Below are 21,626 nucleotides of genomic sequence, written 5' to 3' on the forward strand. Positions count from 1 at the left end.
TTTAGTGCTTTAGTGCTTGTACTGCGTAAGGGTGCAGAATGGCTCCTCCCCACCAAACAAGTGGGAACATACATTCATACTTTCGCCGAGGCTCTGAAGCCAAACAATAAGGTTGAAGCTGGGTGGTCCTAAAGTTGTAACAACTTAAAGGTAAACATCTTTTTTAAGATGATGAAGATAAACTGAGGGGCTGCATAAAGACTCACTATGAGATAAGTAATGATTATTTTGATCTGCGCATCATCATTTGTTTCCAGGAATACAAATATAAAGCTGATAAAGCCCCAAAGCTCAATTTTATTTATTTTTATTTATATACAGTAGCGTCAAATCACATCAACAGTTGCCTCAAGGCGATTTACATTGGAAGTTAAAGACCCTACAATAACACAAACCTGTTACACAACTGGAAGTCCTAAAACAGCATTTTAGCCTGCTACCCTTATTGGGAAATGCCTCAGTTACCAGTGAGCTATGAATGTGGTCCTACCACGACCAACAGTCAGTGAGAAGACCAATCGTGTTGTTGTGATGTCACAGCCTTGTGACTGTAAAAACAAAGATAACTAAAAAAAACTAAAACTTTTAAAACCTATAAAAGTTCTTGTTTTTTCAGGTTTTGGAACAACATAAATGATGGTGTTGTAGGAGCAACAGCAATTCAAACATATCAAATATCTTCTCACCTTGTTGTGGTAGACGCTGCTGTTTTTGGCCACAGCACACTGACGGTCCACCAGGAAGCAGTACCTCCTCCTCTCCTCAGACAGAGCGTTCTTGTAGCCCTCAGCGATGTAGTTATCCAGCTCACTCTGCTTATTACTGATGGCCTCCACATACTAGGAGCAAAAAGAAAGCACATGAAACAAAAACATGGAGGACAATCTTAATCCAGACACTCGACTGATAATACAAGTTTCAAGGAAAAAGTAGGACGCCATAAACTGGACTGGAAATGCGCAACATCTACTCCGGTGATTAATAAACTGATACACTCTGGAGTAAGTTTTTAAGAACAAAATCTCTTTCCAGAAATGTATTTTTACAGAAGTTCAGGGATGCGGTGTCTTGATTATTCTCAAAACCCCCGAAAACTGTTATGTGAAGTGGGTGAATCAACCGTTTAACAATCAAAGCTTTAAATGACTTCAGATAATGGACAGAATTTCGATGGCTCAGGCATCATACATCACAATCATGACATATAAAAAGCAGACAAATTGGGCTTTCGTGTGCCGCCTTGAAAATTAAATCGAAAATGTCACAGCACATCAGACCTGAAAACCGTGAATTAGACAGAAAGAAGTCAGGCCCCTCAGGCTGTCTGATCACATATCTATTATGTGATCACAGTGACTGGTGCTCTAAATTTCCCGCAGATTAGTTGAAATCCGCTCTTTCCAAGCTATATCGAGCTTTTAAACTCATTCAACCTCCTTCACCGGCTCAGCCCACTGAGTCCATTTAGTGCTTGTACTGCGTAAGGGTGCAGAATGGCTCCTCTCCACCAAACAAGTGGAGCCACTCGTCCACATCCACAATCACCTTGAGGCACACAAAGGCAAAATTAGAATGAACGCAGGCTCGCTTACGTAAGTGAAAACATTCAGATTCCCACGGTGTCACATAATGTGAAACAACATTCTCTGAGTGCCAGACAGCAAGGAGCTCCTGGATGAGGCGTTAATGACCGCGGCTCGGTGGTTTGCAGGGAAACTTAGAAGCCTACGCACTGTCATGTGCAACTGGCTGTTTGAACTAGCACCAGTGCTGTGGATGGCAGACTGGAGCTTTTAAAAAAGAGAAAGCAGCACTTAAATGACCTAACACTGCGCTATAACCACCATCACACATTAAGCAGCACCAGATGTACTAATTAGTCCTTTAATGAAGCATAATCATGTGTTCTTTAGAAAATATTCCTGCCTCACCATCAACATCACACTTACCGACAACATGGGAAACTGAATGTATAAAAAGAAATCATCTGAAGTATTTTATGCAAAGCTGAAATTTACTGGACTGCTTGAATTCTTTGTTATCAGGTTGCCCTAAAAGCTCCCCGAAAAGCCTTCAGTTGATCTGGAACGCTGTAGCGAGAGTACCAGAGCGCATATTTCTCCCATATTAGCTTCTCTTTATTGGCTTTCTATTAAATTCAGAATTTAATTTAAAAGCCTTCTGCTCACATGCAAGGCCTTGAATGATCAGGCCTCAGTATATCTTAAAGACCTCATAGTGCTATATTATCCCAACAGAGCACTTTGCTCTCAGACTGCGGGCTGGTTTGGGGTTCTTCGAGTTTCTAACAGTAGAATGGGAGGCGGAGCCTTCAGCTCAGACCCGTCTCCTATGGAACCGGTTTGGGATCACCAAACAAACACCCTCTTCTCCAGATTAGCCTCAAAACGTTCCTTCTGGATAAATCTTATAATTAGGGCTGGATCAGGTCACCCTAAACCATCCCTTAGTTGTGCTGCTATAAGCTCGCGTAACCTTCTCACAGCAACCTGAGCCCCGTTTAGGTACTATTAATTCACGTCATTACCTGACCCTCGACCACTTTTGTCCATAGTTTGTGTTTTCACAGCTCTTTAAACTGGTTCACTCCAGTTAAACTGATTTTTCACACTGTAGATGTATTTTATTGACATGATATTCATTTTTGTTTTATCTGTGCCAAAAATCCCTTTTGGGGTTGTGTCAGGAAGAGCGTCTGGTGTAAAACACACGTGGAGCTACTCTCTGTGGCAACAACCTCGTGACAAAGGGGAAAGCTGACTCTTTTAAAAAGCTTCTTCAGACTTTTTCTGTATATAATTGAATAGAAATAAGAATTTGCTGAATTATTAAAGAAAATCTAAATTTTAAAAGCAAAACTGAACAATATCGTCACAGTAAGCTTGTGTTCATGTAAAGCTTTAGCTCATCCTTTAAATAGTAAGTGCTCCAATTAAAATGTAGCCATAGCGCTCTGCCGGCTGAGAGATTTAATTAAAAATCATCTGTGGAAATAAATGTGCAGGCACCAAAATAACACTATCACGCAATCTAATGCACAGAGATCAACATTAAAACAGGAAGGCTTTCACTTCCGCTCGTCCTTATTGAGAAAATTGGCCGTGAAGACATTATTGTGAAATAAGCAGTGGTGGATTTTCTATCTGCTGATGTTACATTTAGGAGTTAAGTGAGGGCTTTTGCAGAGAGTGGTTCATCATGCATTTAATTGTTTAGGCTTGTAGTTCTCTATGGAACCGACTAACTCTAGAAATATTTATTTTTCCTGCTTTTTAACCAATAACACTCTCATAGCCACGCAGTGTTTATTACAGTGTAATACTGTGCCGAACCTTAACTACATATGCTCGTTAGCTTTACGATAATCCTTCACTGGGGGTCATTTACACACTTTATCACTGCGAGTGCTTTAAAACTCTGTCGAGATTATGACTGTAATAAAAGTAGGAATAAATAAGAGTATGGTATGATTATTTGATCTATGTCATCTCCACTCCTTACTGAACCTGTGTCTTCATACAGACGGTCACTGGTCTTCAGGAAGAAGACACATTCACAGCGATCGGCTGTCTGTGCTGGTGTTGGTGTTTAATGAGTCTAATAGACCCCGACTGACAGGTAAGATGTGGCAACAGCTGCAGACAACCAGCAATTAATCTCATCCTTTCACTCTTCACTACAAAGTGATTACAGTTGGAAGCACAGAGCCCCATTTGTGCCGGAGACTAGGTTGAGTGCAGTCATGAAAAATATGCATATAATCTATTCCTGTGACATATTTGACAGTTGATATTACAAAGATTTTGGACATCTGAACTATTTAAATTCTGGTTGGGGGTTTAAATCCTACCACACGAAGAGACACAAGCTTGGTTTTCTTTTGCATTTTAATCAAAGTTCAGCCAACTTTTTGTTTGTTCTTCTACGTCTAAGTTTTATGTTAATTATCACCAATTTCCGGTTAAAATGAAAACAAAATATTAGTAAAAGAGCATCCGTTACTTTGGAGACAAAGTTAGAGCGGGATGGCTGAGATGGTCTGGGCATTTGCAGAGGAGGGAGGGTGGATATACTGGACAAAACGTGTTAAAGATGGAAAAGAGGAAGACCTCAGAGAAGACTCATGGATGTAATGAAGGGAGACATGTCGAGGGTTTGTGTGACAGGATGAAATGAAGAGAGATGATCCACTGTGGCTTAAAAGTTGACAAAAATAAAGCAACTCTTTTGTTAAAAACTGGATACTATGTAAGATACTGTCTACAAGTATCTATAGTTTAACCAAAGACAGAAAGCACGACTGCTCATGCTAAAATCATCCTTTTTTCCAAAAGTGAAACATATACCCATTAATTATGAGCCTTTTTCACCACCCAGTTTCTGTGATGGGGTGAATAATGTGCTCTGTGCACTCCTCATAGGCAGGTGGTAAAACTCAGTGCTACACAATAAAGACATTCATGTGGCTGAATCTGGTTATTTAGCAGAAAAGAGCAATCTCTTAGAACTAAACAAAGTTGTTTATGTAGGCGAACAAAGGCTGAACATGCACCAATCACCCACACTGGAATAATAAATGGTGACAAAAAAGTGGCAGCAGCAGAGGAAGATGAAGGCCATTCATGAGTCATAAAAACAGCGGAGGTGGAGCCGCTTGCAGGTATCGCATTCCGACCGTCGCGAGGTTAGAGCGGCCAGAAGGGTGCAGTCAATCACCGGGAAGTGACTGACGGAGCGGTTTCCCCCTCCGTCAGCTCTCTGCCTGATTTCCTGAGAATTTTACTCTTTAAGAGTTACAGGAAATAAATCTGCGGTTTACCGAGGAGGTCACTTGTTTATTTACTGAATTCCTCGTGATTATGTCATCTTCCTAGAATGCCATGTGAACTCAAAAGGAAACCGAAAAACGTAAAAGGAGACATTTAATTAGCAGAAGCTGGCAAACCGGTCTCCTCTATCTGAAGCCTAAAGCCTTCCTCCTCTAAGATCCTTTACTCACAGCATGTAGACATAAAGGGCTGCAAGCTTAGACTAAACTGTAGTCCCTGAATGTGTTTTGGGGCATAACTCATTTTCTTTATTCTATTTAGGATTTATTGCAGACGTACTGCGTTATAACGGGTCTGGTATTAAAACCTAGTTTAAAAAGCCATACTGTACTTACACATGGTTGATCTATCTAAAGAGACTGTATAAGGAAGGGGGGAAATATTTGGCAACAGCAGCTTTTTGGTTTATCATCATCATAATAATATTGCATAATGTAATAATAATTACATTTAAGTAGGCTGAAACAATGACAAGTAGAAAAATCAAGTGTAGCTACAGTAGAAGAATCAAAATAAAACTTTAACCTCCTCGAAAAGACCAAAACCTTGAATAAACGAGGAGTATGTCAATGTAATCTCTCAGATCATGAATTCTGTTATATCTTAAATAATCCTTATGCTGCCATTGCATATGCATGAGAAAGGAACGTATATGGAATATAGGATGCAAATGTTTATAAAAGCATCCCTGGATAATTGATATACTGCACATCCAAGTGCATTTCTTCACCACAGCTCCTTCTCCATTATTCATGCAGCTTCACTACATTAAGCCTGATCACCCTCAGATATGGAGCCCTAATTAGATTCCTACTTGCTTTTCATGTTACTGCCAATCAGCCACTCTTCACCCAAAAGCTCCGCCTTTACACAAATATAAATCTGGCCAAACACTGCTTCTGGTTTCTGCTGACAGTGAGCCCGATCAGCATTTAAGGCCTGTGCACAGAGGGAGATGGTGTCCAAGTAATCACCGAGTTTTCACATTAAAGATGGTCTAAATCACTGGTGCAAAAACTCTGCTGAGTATGAAACATGTCTGTCTGTGGTGGAAACGGCCATTCAAAAGGCTTATCGGTACCGTTTGCAGCGTTTTCTTCAAAATGACACCGAGCTGCGCAGAGGGATGTTAAGCAGTGTACGGCTGTAGGTAAATTCATTCATTACATGGAGAGGTTAAAGACTACCTCCACATCCAGCTCTTACAGCTAAAGCTTTCTGTGTCTCACTGAGAGGAAAGTAAACGCAAACTGCCAAAAGGGCGAAAGTAATAACAGACTATTGTGTTAACTCCCTCCAGAGGAGCCTGCCAGCCATAAAAATAAAATGAAATTGATTTTGATGTCTCAGCGCTGATCCTAGTCATAAGAAACCCAAATAGTAAGGTCCCATCTTCATGAGTAGAAGGCCTACAGCATATGTGTTTCAAATAAAACCTGGTTATCAGATACATGTGGCAGACTTCTAACAACAACAACAACAACATAATAATAATAACAATAATAAAATCCCCAAAAGGGAGTTGATCCTATAGACGGTACATAAAAGATGGACCTAGCCACAAGCAATGTTTTTTTTTTTTTTAAGTTAGAAATCATCCAAATATAATTCCCTCGAAGTCAGCAGGTGTAAATTTATAGCTGAAAACAGAAAGGGTGACATCGTGGTTGCTATGCCCATCGTTTATATACCGTTTATGCTGTAATTTTGGATATTAGCAGGATAGTTTTGAACTCGGATATCAGAAAGTAGCGTATGATATCTAACAAGCAGGGTTCAGAGTTATTAAACTATAATTACATTTACAGTATATAACCTATTTGTATTTCATGCTATATTTGGTGTCTGTTTTACAGCTGATCAGAAATCAGTATTGTAATGTGAGCAAAGGGTGCGATTCTATTCTTTGCATCTGAAATGATCACAACAAAAAAGCGTCGGCACATAAATGTAGAAACAACCGCATCTCTTTCCATTCGTAACATTTCCATTAAAGCGACTTATCAACTGAGCCTGGTTATGTAACGCAGAAATGTGTCTGATGGAGCCAGCTAAGTGTGTTTACACGTGAAGAACAAGAGCACACAAGCGGCAGAGGGAGATCATTAATCACAGCCAAGCTGGCTACGAGCTGACTTCCTCTTATCTTCAACAAGACGCCCATAAAAAAATAAACACACACAGAAACAAAGAAAAAGGTTTTAACTATGCACAGTTCTCACTTACCTCTCATCAGCCTCGCATTCCTCTCATGATGAGATTGTAGTTTTGATTGGTGTTACTGCTGATTAATGTGAATATCTGTGACATCGTTGCTCAATATGCAGAAATATGCATTAAACAAGTGTCTGCAGATATGTTCTGTCCCTTTATGAAACACACGAACGATCTGTGTCCTAAGCGTGGTCATCTCACAGTTTCTGTAAGCTGCACATAAAATGGACGAGCTGAAATCAGTGTGGGAAGATTCAGAGTTGGCCCCAAACAGAAGAGATCTCAGAAAGACGAGACTTTCTTCAGAAAAGTGTGGAAAAGCATGCTGGTGTATTTTTCTCAGTAGGACATCGATGATTTAGGAGACCGCAGTGAGTCGAACAAGCGTATAAAGGGAAATGGCTCTGCGCTGATGAGAGACCACCGACGAGACTTCATTCAAGTGCCAGTGCGACTCGATTACGGCTAATTATAATGCAAATTCATCAAATACTTTTATTACTAGTACTGTCTCTAAAAGTAGTAAAAGGCCATGTCAGTCTTGTTTTGTAAAAACTAGCATAAAAAGCACAGAGTATATTTATTTACAATAATCTAAAATAAAAACAACTCACTAACGCTCATATTTGACAGGATGACGATACAACTGTTGCTAAATTACTGAAGATTATTCAGTTATGTTGTTTTATATTCAGTGTTTTCCTGAGTTTAGAGTTCATGAATATCAAAGGAGAAGAAAATGGTTTCTTTTTTATTCTATTCAGCTTTTTTAAAAAACATTTTATTTCTCTTCTTATCATCCTGGGATTCTGCAAATGTACTGACCTTGTAACTCTTGCAGCATTAATCATAATGTGAAGTACTGATGTTGATATTCTTTCCATTGAAACATGATAATGTTAAACTGGAGGATGAATAAAACTGTTCTAATGAGCATAACCTAAACCTAGAGTCCAAATAACAAACACATCAGACTGTGTGCTGTGCTTAAAGAGAAGTTTTGCTGCCCCTGAGAACTGCCCGCTTTAATATTAACATCAGTCTTGAGCTGGAGGAACGAGCGGCAGTTACTTTAATCTGTGTTTTCTCTTCCTCGCTGCTCTAGAAGGCACCAGTGAGCTGTGCCATCATTTAATTAAAAGTTAGACAGTGGAGGATGCTGTAGTGATGGCCTCATTTCATGGAAGGAAGTAAGCAAACTTTCAAGCTTGCTGCTGCCAGAAAACACCCAGATCCTTGCTGTATGCCATGCTACAAAAAGGCAGATCTGTGTTTCACCTTTGCCTGGTGTCACTTGTTCCTGCCAAGACCTGATTCCCACGAGAGCCCTTATGATGCACAACAAGAATCTGGCTTTTTAAACATGCTGTTGCCCTCTGACTGTGCTAAGGCTAGTCAGGAGGTCCACAGTACATGCTAGCATACTCAAAAGGTGAAGACGTGGCTGCTCTTGCTCGGAGCTTTCACACCCAATAATACATTAAGGCCCAGAGGGAATGACAGACCCTGTGCTGGTGTTCCTCATGCTGCAGCTGAACCCCCCCCACCCAGCCCCCCGTATCGATTTTTGGAACGACCGACTTGGCCGCCCCCTTCATGCTCCAGCAGCCATCCACTGCGGCAACACTAACAACTAAACAATAATTACCTCCCCTGCTGCTCCCACAGAGCAGCACAGGGCGACTTCTTCAGCCTTTATATGTGCTGCACAATTAGCTTTTTAGCCTCTGATCCCTGTTTTCTTTGCAGTATAACAATAAGTTAAAACCACATTGTGTATGACTTCATGATATATGATGACCTCTCTTTCTGTAAATTTTTGTAAGTTGGACCAGAACTGATCTCTAAATAGTATCAAGTCAGCTAACAATGACCGTAATACATTTCAGGGGAAGGGAACTTACAATACATACTTTGGACCAGTGCTCTGTTCAAACAGCAATAGCTGATGTGACAGAGAAATTACCTCTAAAGAGACGTGTGAACCTCTGTTTTTACCCAGTGCAGCTGCAGGTGAGTACTTGTTTTGTGCTTGACAGGCTGTCAGCAGATGAAGCCCCATATTCCCCTTTACACTGAGTTTAATTTGATATCGTAAGTGCTGACAACACATATAAGCTTCAGAGGTCCATCAATCATACATTCAGCATATTGCTAACACCCAAATATACAAACATAAACAAGTGTGTGTGACATTTGAGTAAGCAGACAGCCAGCTGTGGAGACAGCAAAATCTGCCTGAAACTGACTTTATGACGCTGCAGCTGTAACAAAAGCGATTTCCGGATTGAAGCCAATTAAGGCTAACCTATATAAGGCTGCATACGTGTGCAAACGTTAACTAAGAAGCATAAGAACATAAAAGGATATCATCTTCCTTCCCTTTGCATCCTCACTCTCTATCAGCCTGTCAGATCACAGCAGCTAACAGCAGCATCTCCTGTGCAGGTTGTATAAGAGGGCACGCCCACCATGTGTCACTGCAACACCTACAGATGAGAGCGCAGAGACTTGCACCGTCTAATCACGCCTCCGCTCAAGCAGTTACCGGGACACGAGAGAAATATGCCTCACTCAACCCATTCACCTGGCCTAGATACTGTCAACAAATATTATGCAACGCCGATAAGTGCAGCAACTAATGACACAGATAAATTATTAAAAGTTGTGGGAGTGCATTGAACAGTTACCAAATAGATGTAGTCAAGCTCCTTTTATCATAATGCTTGGTTTTTTCTTAAACTGGTGCAACACCGGCGATCATAGCCATGTTAGCTTTGGTTAACATGGCTCATATTATATTGGTGCTATATAAATAAAACTGAATTTAATTTACAGAAATTTAAATCTAGCAGGACATAAGCAATTTTTATGCATCAGCATCTATTTTGCTTCTGTTGCTTTGTCAGATCTTTTCTTTAGGTGCAACATCTCTACAGATTCTTTGATTTATTAGTATAATATATAAGAGTTTCATCACTTTTTTCCCATAGACTTTTTATTTGGGTTCTTAAGGTATTTTATACACATTTTAGAGGCAACATTTAAACAGCATGTACAGGATAATGCTCGTTACCCAAATCATCAGTCTGGTAGGTCTAAAACCCACATGGCTTTATTTTGTCTACTCTATTGGGGAGTAGACTAAATATTACTATGTCTGTTGGCATCTACTGTTTTATGATCTACACTAAAACTCCAGTCTCAATTAAAATTTGTGTGTTGTTGTCTGAGTGGTAACATTCGCTATCTCCACTTCCCCTCAGAGACCGGGTACACAAAGCACGAATGCACGGTCGGGGGCCACATCCCATTCAGCTCAGCACGTCCTATCCCATCAGCACCGGCAGCAGTCACGGATTACTAGGCGCACTGAGGCTCAAATCCCATCAGGAGGAGGGAAAGCATCTGTGAGCCAGGAGGAGCTGAATGTGTTAGACTGAAAAGTCAGCACGAGTTCACTAAAAGTCTCTGTTGGCGTTTCGAATTTTGACACTGCTGAAATAAAGATGGAGTGAATTATGTGAAACAGACATTTTCAGCAGAAGCTGACTGGCAGGTTGTCTGCGCCACATGCTGGCCTGAAGCCAGCCGGATCACATTTTTTTGGCACTGGCATTTGTAGCCATGCTGCCATGCATTTTTTTAAAAGAGGTCCTGCAGATAGCCATACGGATACTGGTGATCCATAGACATCTGCTTTTTTCTTTATTGATCCACTGAAGAAGCTGCACACATTTACATTGACCGACACACACACACTCACACACTGACCTGCATCTCCTTGTCCCCATATTTGGACGGGTGCTTGCTGCCCTGGCTCTTCCGGCGCAGTTTCTTTAGCTCTGCCTGGCACTTCTCCAAACTCTCCCCTTTGCTCTTGTGCTCCATCTGGTACTTCTTCAGTGCAGCCTGGAGGGGAAGGGGGGCAGCACAAAGTCAGCAGGGGCACAGCAGAGCTGCTCGCACGTGTCAGCATCAGCAGATGATGTTTCACACTGACAGAGGCAGACATTTATTTGACAAGTGGTCAGCTTCTGCATCACTGAGACAGGAGAACTGAGGTCTCTTATTTCTCCTCCTCACTCCCAATATTTTGTTTCCTGATCGGATGTTTTTCTTTTCTTTGTGTATCACATGTATGTATCACAACATCAACTGTAGCGTGTTCATGTCAATAGTATGCATTATATAATATGTTCCTAACAACTTAAAGGAACATGCAAATCAAATTAAAGCATTCTTTTGAAAACATATTTGAGTGACATTCATCCAAAAGCCCTCCAAGAGTGCTTAGAAACCCTTTGTTTAGCATTACATAACGCTCTGGGGGCTGATTCCAAACACAGATCACCCCAAATAAATTCCTCCACTTAATTTTGTTCTTTTTGTGCAAAACTCCTCAGTTTCCCAGAATTTCTCACTATTCACAGGACAGAATAGGATGTGATTTATGTAACTTGCTGCAGTGGTTTGGATGAAAGCCGGTGGAAAATTAAGGAGTGCATTTTGACTCCGAGCCAGTGATTTTATGAGAATGTGGTTCTTACTGTATTCCACATAAATTCACTCCCATGAGAGGTCCAACAGGATGTTTTATTCAAGCTCGTGGTGGGGCAGGTGTCCTGTTACATAATGAATCTGAATATTATGCCATCAGAATCTCCTCAAGCAGTAATTCTTATCACAAGTGGTTTTCATAAAATTCATGCAATTAAGCCGGGATCTTTTTTTCCTTAAAATGAAACATGAAGAAGTACCCAACGAATGTCCATGAAATGCTTCAGGAAAGCACAAGGTAGACGTAACTAAACGGTATCATTGTCTATGAACGTCTACAACATTTTAGAGATGAATGAAATTGACTGAATCAAGTAAAGGCTAGCTAGTGTCCATCAGTTAGTCTTCTTTTAGCGCTGCTTTGGTCTCCACCAGTTTCTCCAGGTGGTTTCTAAACCAGTCTGCAGCTTTTATTCCAACAGCACACAGCAAGTATTTTTCAAAGTGATGCGTTTGAACTAAACAGCAACAGTGTAGCCAAACCAAAACAATAAGCTAGAAGAGGCTGAAAGGCCCATCAGAGCGGCACAGTTTAGTGACTTGTGAAGAAGGGAATCTCACATTCAGATATCGCGCGTCCAGCTCGACCTTCTTCTCCAGCTCTGTGAGCAGCTCGTTGTGGAACGACTTTAACTGCAAGACACAGAAAAGCCTCAAACACAATGCAAGAAACAACAAAATGCACTGAAACCTCAAGCAGTCACATGATCAACCACAGCAGATTATTTTTAAAACAGGAACGTCACTCACTCATGAGTTAGTGTTGGTGCAGAGGAATGCCGTGAAGTGTGAGACTTTTCCAGTTACAATGCAAATAAAGGAGGGTGTCTGGCAGTGTGCACCGAGTTTGCTGCCTGTGTGCACGTATAAGCTGAGAGAACACAGGACAGTATAGACTGGATTCTGCACATAATATACTGTGACCTTCCTTCTCTCCTTTGGATATGTTCATATAACCCAAGTTCTATTTAACTTGCTGAGAGTCAGCACCGAATGAAATATTTGCATAAAAATGTAATATTTGCTCAGTTTCTAATCTGCATCTTGTACCACTGCACAAAAAAATATCATTATTACCTTGAATCTTTGACACCTATTATCCAAAAGATCAAGGATTCCAGTTGCAAAATACCCTTTAACACAATTTGCATAAACATTAAAGACAGGATGCTCCTCGCTGTTTCTTTTTGTTGACTGAGCGTTTCCTTCTAATGTTGCCACAATTGGCCAATTTACTCTTTGCTAGATTCAAATAAAGACCTTTTGGAGAAGTGAAATGAGAATGTTTTCAGTCTGTAATGACTGTAATTTACATATCAGAGTATCAGTAAACAAACCATAGCAAATAAAGAGAGTTGCTGCCATTAGAAACTGGATTTACAGTAGAAGCTACTCGTGTACAGTAGGGAGTGTGTCCTGCTGGGTATTAAATGTTAAAATATATCGTGTGACTCCAAAGCAACCATCCCACAATCCGTCTGGCTCGAGGCTTAAGAACTGCTGATTTTAGCAACACCACCACCACATGCTCACCATCTCCTCAAGCTGGATCTGGATCTGTCTGTGCACTTCAGCCATCTGAAAGAGCACATCCCCTGGAGAGAGAAGACAAAGAAAGACAATAAACAAAAAGAGAGAAGGGAGGGGAGGGAGAGAGGGAAAAAAGATAGCGATATTAAATCATTCAAACTCTGTGTGAGAGCAACACACATCGTGCAAAAAGAGAGACCATGCAGCTGCGCAAAACAGATGAGAGACAGGTGTACGGTGTCGAGGGAAGAGGACAAAATGAGACAGCTCGTGATATCGACGAAGCAGACGAAACTCAAAACAGTGACAAAAATTAAAAGTGCACTCGAGAAATATGCGCTAATGAATGAAAAATAAGAGTGTTAACCAAGAAACCTACTGAAAGTATGTGGATTTCCCTTTTACCAAGAGCTTACAACACTACTGCTAAGAAACACACAGGAACAGCATGGTAAAAGAAAAAATCTTTAGTATTTCATCCTTGCAATAAGACATATGTATTACTACAACATAACAGGGGGAAACACCAAGAAGCAGACCCCAGAAAGAAATCAAAGCTAAAAATAGAGAACGAAACAAAACACAAAAAACTAAGTAGAAAGTAAAGGATGATTCATGCAGCCAGGGAGGTGCGCATTGTTTTAAGATACCTACATGCTGCCTCTTCTGAATACGCAATGCATTGTAAAAAAACAAAAAACAAAAAAAGGAACAAAAAGATCTAGTTTGAGCAAAGAACAGAGGGATAGAGACCTGAAGAGACAGTGACAGATCAAACTACCCCAGGAAAAATGAGACACACAACAAGATTTCACACAGAAAAACACTCAGACAGGCAGTTAGTCTGACCCTGCCCTTACAAACCATCTACGTGCTCTCCGCATCACCAGAGCTCAGACGGACACTGGATTTTTCATGCAGATGTTAGGACTGACTAAAAACTGGGGTATTAATTTGGTCGTGAAATGTATTATTTAAATGTTCGTGTCGGCTTCTTGTTTGTCAACGAAATACTGTCCAGCGTATGGAAATCAACACACGTAAATAGGGAAAAACTGATATACTGGCAATTTTGTTTTTTTGATATTCATCAATAATTTTGGATTGGCTACATTTTAAAAAATTGTGAAATTACAAATTTCTTTTTAAACATATTTTTATCTGAATCCAAGCACTTTTTAAAACATCAGCCCAGATCAGTGCATCCCTACTTGTATGCTTTGTAAATTCTCAAATTTCAGTATCTGCCTCAAAAACCCAGCATCAGTGAAGCTCTACAAACAAGGTAATATACTTTAATACTAAAAAGTAATGTACTAGTAACATTATATATAACCTATAAATGAAAGGAAACCTAATATTCTCACATGCCTTAAGAAAATAATAGTTAATCATCTATAAAAACAAACACATCTCATAGAACATCCTGTACATGTACTGCAGTTTCTTATTGCACATCTACCATAATATTTGGAAATACAGAAGTTTTTCCCTTTTCTTAGACAATATAAGAATATAATATTAATAATATAAGACACTAAGTAAACCGCTCTTGGTATTTTATGAAAAAGCCTAAATTAAAGTACATCTTACAGCTGCAGCGGCACCATAAAGCACCCGATTTATTCCAAATGAACCCACTAATATATATTAATGTCACTCATCTGCCTCCTGCATAATGCATGCTGACATTAGATAATGTACGCCGCTGCAGCGCTGACTTGAAGTGAGTCTGAGCGAAGGGTGTATGCGAGTGTGTTGGTAGACCTGTGAACACCGGACAGTGGACAGTCAGAGGGGACACAGAGAGTGGGCTGCCTGGACAGGATTAATGGGCTTAATGGAAGTGCTGTGTTCATGCAGATGAGATAGAGGGGATTTAGGAAAGGTCGGAGCAGGAGGAGGTGGGGGCAGAGGTGGAAGGAAAAGAAGTTTATATTTACTTAAGGGGACTGGATTTAAGTCTGCATCCAAGCTTCTGCTAAATAACTTGAGTATTTCAGATAGATGTATAGCAGCTGAGGTCAATACCAGCCTTTTTTCTTGCCGTCATTCTTCCCTACTTTCCCCTATTTGCTTCATTTGCAACAGCTTCTGCCTGTCACTGTCAGTATAATAAGGTAATCTTATTAGTCCTACAAAACACACAAAGTAAATGGTTTCTGTTTTCTTGCTAATAGCTATCAGAGCCGTGCAGCACATCCCTCTTTTGTAAATTTGCTGTCACCAGTTTCTCAGTACAAGATTTTAACTTCTGCAAGATGTCATCCTGGCTGCCCTTTAACCTCACACAAAACTCCAATGTCACACACGAGGCAAACCTGACTCATGCATGCAGAACAGAAAGCCACACAGGGGAGTTGAGCCCACAGCCCTTCTCATCCAACGCACCAGCTTACTTTAAAGCCTCCTGCTTCCTTATGAAAATGCACCGAAAGGCTATAACGCTGTGGAAGTGTCTGACTGCCGGCGAATAGGGCGTTGGGGCCAGCGAGGCAGATAAATGCACTGATGTGTACTTTCAAAACTCTCCTTTGATTCTTGGAGGACACCCAACGCACATTCCCATCCCATCCATTAATAAACAGCCGCTGGCCATCGACAAGCGACGGCGACCGGGCTGAACTCAAGCACCTCTATCACACACAACTGCACCAATGTTGATTTCAGCCAGAGGGGGGTAGCAGAATACTGAAGAGAGGGCGCAATTAAAGGGGCATTCATTTCTAGAATATAACAAAATATCAGATTCTTGGGGAGGATTCAACTTCCTTGTTAATTTATTTCTATTATTCTCATTTCTGGCCATTTTCCTTTATATTTCCCTCTGAGAAAATATTCAGAATTTCTCACCATATATTAGCAGAAAATGTCCAAATAGAGAGAAACGAGTGTGTTAAATCACACAGGTAGCCCTCAGACATTAGTTTCCATACTTCCTCCCTCACTGCCAACAAAACTGCCTCTCAGCTGGTAATAACATTTAAAGAACTGGCCTTGGTCATATTTCTGGGTTTTTAAATATGTACCTGCAGGCTAATTTACGTTGTTCTTCATTGTCCCTGAGGAGGAAGACTTCTCTCTCTGATTCTCATCCCCTTGCAGGCCAGAGTTCAGTCTCCACATCAACATACTGAGAGCATCTCACTTTAACTTTAGAGACATTCACTTCACTTTAAACTTTAGAGCAGCAGATGGTGACCGAAAGGTCGCCCTGCCACCAGCTGCTGAAGCATATAAAAATAAATAAATCCTCGTTTGAGCTTTTATGCCTTCAAGGGCAGTTCTGACTGATAACAAGCTGGCATGGGAGCATAACTATCACCACAATGTCTGCAATTTAGTAAGAGACAAGCAGCTGAACAATGAAGCAACGCATATGTGCCAAAAACTGCAATACCTCTAATGACCACTTGAGGCAGGCTCTAAAAGTGAGACGGTTACGTTTAAATATTCAACTTTACAGCAGAAATAAGCAAGTTTGCAGCCTGCTACCAAAAACTGAACCACACAGCTTAACTACATTTGTGCTGTTATTGCCTTTATTGGCACTTTTATCAAATTATCTGATAAATACCTTACCCTTCATTCTAATTTGTGTTGTACAGTTATTTCATTTTTAAACCTTAATTTATATTTTATTCCTTCTTAGTTAAATTTACCCTTTTTAATTTTTCATATTTATTTCCTATCTTATTCATAGCCTTTTCCTTTTTGTTTTCTTTAGGTCACGAGCAGTTGTCCAAGCATTTCACTACATATCGTACTGTGTATGACTGTGTACGTGACAAATAAAATTTGAATTTGAATTTAAATATGCTCTACTGAGAGGTAGACCTTCAGTTACGGTGGTGTTCTGGTGTTTTATTTGTCAAGCAGCACAATAATAAACAGCAATACACTATACAGTGCAAAGCCAACAGCAGATCTCAGTATGGCTGCACCGATCTTCTATAAATAAGTAACATTTGAAAGGCATCTCCTGATCCATTTGCCAAAGTTCAATACTATTACAGCCAATGGGAACAAGGGTCAAAAAATTAAAACCAACTTGTAATAAAGAAAAAAACTGTTAAAGAGCCAACAGGTCTCACAGTGCTCCTCTGTGGCTTTGACCCACAGGCTTTTATCACCTGGAAAATCCCCAAATTCCTGGATGTTCTTGTTTAATTGCACCCATCTAATCCAAAATCTCTCCACCTTGCATTGTGAAATATCGGACTTCTACCCGGCAGAAGTAAGCTGCTTACTGTTAATCAGAGCCGATCACAACATCTGAGGCTTAAAAGGGAGTAAAACACTCAGCACACGCAGGTCCAGATCAATTAAAGATTAAATACACAATCGCTGCTTTTGTCTGCAAAATGTTCTCACAAACCAAGACTCAAGCAGGCCACACTCTCACAGTTAGTCGCATTGTCTTCCACCTAGGATGACATTGTTCCTTCATGCTGTTCTTGGAAAAATTAACACAAAAAGGACACATCTAGCTAACAAATGAAAACCTAATGCTCAAAAGCAATTAAGTGAGATTCAAAGGTTTACAGCACACATGAGAAAAACACAACAGCTCAACATAGATGGGCTGAGAAATAATGACTCATAAATGCTGAGAAACCAAAAGTGGAGTAAAGTTGATTTTAAAAGAAAAAAAGCAGCAATCACAGTTCGCTCAACACTCCAGTGACTCAACTGCCAAACCACACTCTGTCAGTGGATATGTACAGTAAGAGCAGTTCAGACTGCAGGGTGGGAACAAGCCCATTACTCATTTGGGCAACCAAAGGGCAGCGCTAACATCTGGGTTTATTACCCCAGCTACTTTTCCATGCAGCTCCTGGGCTTTAAAGAGTGAGAAGGAGGGAGTGAGCCACAGTTAATGGCCATATGAAGGAAAGTGTTTTATGTAGTGTGCATCTCTGCAGGGACTGTATTATAGAAGGCTGAAAGCAAACAAGCAGCTCTAATCCCCAGAAAGCTGCAGTGAAGGGAGTACAAGGTGCTGCGGGGAGATTTGTCCTCCACAATGCCACATGATTGACACCGTTATTGTTGTGCTCTTCTGGGTCTTTAATTTTGCTAAACACCGGCTGCATCAGGGTGCATATAAACACCCCCGAGAACATGTGCAAATTTCCCCAGAAGTAGTAACAATGCTTGATTTAGCATTCAGATTTTAAGTATCCACTTGACAACAAAGTAATAACAAGTTTTTTTGTTGTACTCGCAGTTAATCTGCATAACTTTTGGTGCATCTGTAGTCCAGCTATAATCCTGCACTCCACCGGCAGTAAAAACCCAAGCTGACATGTTAAAAGCTGTCACTGCGTTTCATCTTATAAATTACAATAAGGGCACAAATCCCGCTGAAGTGAGTGTAAACATGTCATCTTAGATCTGGGCTGTTTGACGTCTTCGCTTCTGCAGTTTATCGGAAAGAAAAATGAATCTTTTAAAAGCGCGATCGAGCTACAGGAGATCGATAGGAATGACTGGCTATACATAATCATTACGTGGTGGCTGATGGGGTGCTAAATGAAGAGTGATCATCTGTGGCAGAAGATGCAAGCTGCTACAAAGACGCAGGCACAGAGTGGTGGATGGGATTTCGACAAATCAACAGAGACCCAGGCAGGTAAACACAATTTGTGTCATCTTAAATCATTACTTCTGACCTCTAATCGTTTCTCACAGTGAGAAATGTACAAATAAAGAAAAAGAAGATATATTTGCTCTGTGTGCTTGTATAGAGTTAGCACACTGAGGCACAGGCGACAGTGGGAATCAGGGTATAATGTGGATTTCAAGCCTATAAACATCTCTTCTTCCACTAAATGGGGCATTGCTTTAAAAAGGCATGACAGAGGAGAATTCATTGACAGCTTCATGCTACAGCTTGGTGACAATAAGTTAATAATGAGCTGACAAGTGCCACTATGTTCGGTTTTTGAAATGGATAAACACGCAGAAAGAGAAAATCCCACAAGCCTGGGAGGAGACAGGCATCAAGAGCCTAACAACAGCTTCCTGTGCGAAACGACTCGCATGTATGAAAAGTGTCTCAGATCAGAGTCTCTATTATCAGCATCATTAAGTCACCATTTGGCCGACTACCCACATCAAGGACAATGCGACAGCTCAAGGACATTTTATAGTCCAACACATTATTAAAGCCACATTACCATCCCATTAGAGACATTTGCTAAATTAATCACTACACAATCCCTCGCTGATCTCTTTTTTGTCAGTTGACTGACACCCAAAAAGACGTCCAGCTCACTGTTGACAAGACAGCTTGTTTTAAAGTGCTGATGAATTGCAGTGGGTTGTATTAATGAAGGGCAGGTGGAGGTGATCAAAGTGCCGGCGCTCCGGCCTTTGTGCTCACTCGGCAGTTTGGTTTTGATTTGCCAAGAGACTGGGTGGAAGCTGCTAACGAGCCGGGAGCACATCGCTTCCTGTCTCGCCTTCCTTGCTCTTTCTTCTGCATCTCTCTCTTCACCATGTCTCTTGTTTCTTCCTCTTTTTGTTTCTCTGCATCCTCCCTCTCCACCTGGGGTGACATGAGGACAAAGGCAGGAGCAGTAAAGGGAAGTTAAATTAGCAGGGCAGCTCTGCTCTGGTGATGTCCGGGCAGAGGAAGGATAGTTTGGTACCCAGTCGCAGATTAGCCACTTGGGTTTTCGGTTACATCACCAGTTAGGGAAAAAAAGCTGACAAAAACTGTATCTTAAGCCCTTTTGGAACACTGCGTGCTTTGGTTCTGTCCTAATTTAGTCCGATTGATTGAGGAAGTGAAAACAAAGCCAAACAAAATGTAAATCATGAAGCTACCAGACAGGACACAAACAGCAGTCTCCTGGCTGACAAACCTGTGCATTTCTAACGACTGGCAATGACGACAAGAGGGTAGCTCCAAAATATTTATATAGTATATATTTTGGAATATATATCAAATATTATTTTTTTTAATCACACATAAGTTTGGATTTTGGTAAGGCTTAAAAGTTGGTGGCACAGCTGTGCTGGCAGGTAAGCATTTAAGCCTCGCCCGCCTTGATCTGCAGTCACGGGTTTTGGGTAGTGAATGAAAGAATGGGATCACAAATACAAGCGGTGGAAATGAGCTTTCTCCAAAGGACAGCTTCCAGCTAACTTAGCGACAGGGTGAGGAGTTCAGTCACTCTGAGTAATCAGAGTAAAGTTGCTACTCCTCCACATCAAAAGGAGTCAGTTGACGCGGTTCAGGACCCTGACAAACATTCCTCCTGGGCGAGGTGTGCTAGACATGCCCATCTGGGAGGTGGCCTCGGTGTAGACCCAGGACATGCTGGAGAGTATGCACCTTCAGCTCCTCTGAATAAGCTGGACGAGGTGACTGGAGAGAAGGAAGTCTGCACTTCTCTGCTTACGTTGCTGCCCCTATGACCCGTCCCCAGGTTCCAGCAGCAGCTAAAATGCTAAAGTTAATTCTTCAAAATGTGGAAATTTCAGTGACTATGTCCATCGTTTATGTGCAGTGTAGAGCATTACTCGACCACGTCCCCTACCACCCGGCTCTTTGCACTCTTTAGAGTTTTAAAAGAGGACTGAAAGACTAAATTGCTGCATCCGGTTCATTAAAGTGCCAAAGTATACCTTAATGCATCTCTGCAACATCAGTAGTATCTAAAGGACATCTAAAGGGCAGTAGCAGACACCCTGGGATGAGATGGGATGTACTTACTTCATTATGTACTAAGACCTTCAGGAGAAAAAAAATTATAACTCTCCACAGAAAAAGGAAAACTGTCCTCGCTTCGGCATGAAAGCAAACACTAACTGATTTATCATCCTGTGCTGTGTCCCTCATCATTCCAGTTGAGTGTAAACTCCAGTAATATCCTTTCGTTTTGACTTTGCACGTCAAGCGATGGTTCAAAATGCTGCAATCAATGATTTTTAAAGTTATACACGGTCATTTGCTTCTGCTGCATTTTCTCCCCTCTATGCAGAATGAATGTTGGCTGAATTCAGATTGGAGCTGAAGCTCAGGGGAAATTCTGCCTTTGCTGGATCAGAAAAATGAGGGTTACACTGGGGTCAACAGCTTTTTTTTCCCTAAAGCTGAGCAGCATGAGATTTCAAGCAAGACACATTTGGAGGGACACCAGTTGTGCATATTATGGAAGAATTTCCCTAAGCGATGGCCTTAGAATGTCACAAATGATGTTTTCATGTCCCTCTTTACGAGCCTTTATTATTGCTTTCATCTTGTTTTCTCTACCTCTGCTTCAAAGAGCGAGTGCTCATATTTCTGCTGCCGCCATCCAGCTGTGCAGCATGAGAGGCGATTCAAACCACTTCCCTCTGCAACACCAGCTAATTATTTGAGAGACAAATGAGGGGAAAATTATACAGTGAAATTTGCTGATGAATATTGAACCACAGGAAGGAATTTTTTTGTCTTTCTGACCCGTCAGAATTACATTC

General features: G+C 40.9%; 1 protein-coding gene across 8 annotated transcripts in view; it reads right to left on the bottom strand.

Moving 5' to 3' along the window:
* The window catches only part of baiap2b (BAR/IMD domain containing adaptor protein 2b), a 75,882-nt gene that overhangs the window by 16,967 nt on the left and 37,289 nt on the right, over positions 1-21,626 (bottom strand). For all 8 annotated transcript variants that reach the window (XR_013099935.1, XR_013099934.1, XM_076887752.1 and 5 more), the window contains 4 exons: positions 13,158-13,219; positions 12,186-12,257; positions 10,839-10,976; positions 687-839 (listed from right to left, as the gene is read on the bottom strand). Coding sequence is in view for 6 of the 8 variants with exons in the window: in XM_076887752.1 (XP_076743867.1) it covers positions 687-839; positions 10,839-10,976; positions 12,186-12,257; positions 13,158-13,219 (425 nt within the window). In the remaining 2 variants the exon portion in view is untranslated. The remainder of the gene's footprint in view (positions 1-686; positions 840-10,838; positions 10,977-12,185; positions 12,258-13,157; positions 13,220-21,626) is intronic.

This window comes from Maylandia zebra, linkage group LG8 (assembly GCF_041146795.1).
Source record: "Maylandia zebra isolate NMK-2024a linkage group LG8, Mzebra_GT3a, whole genome shotgun sequence".
NCBI classification, from domain to species: Eukaryota; Metazoa; Chordata; class Actinopteri; order Cichliformes; family Cichlidae; genus Maylandia; species Maylandia zebra.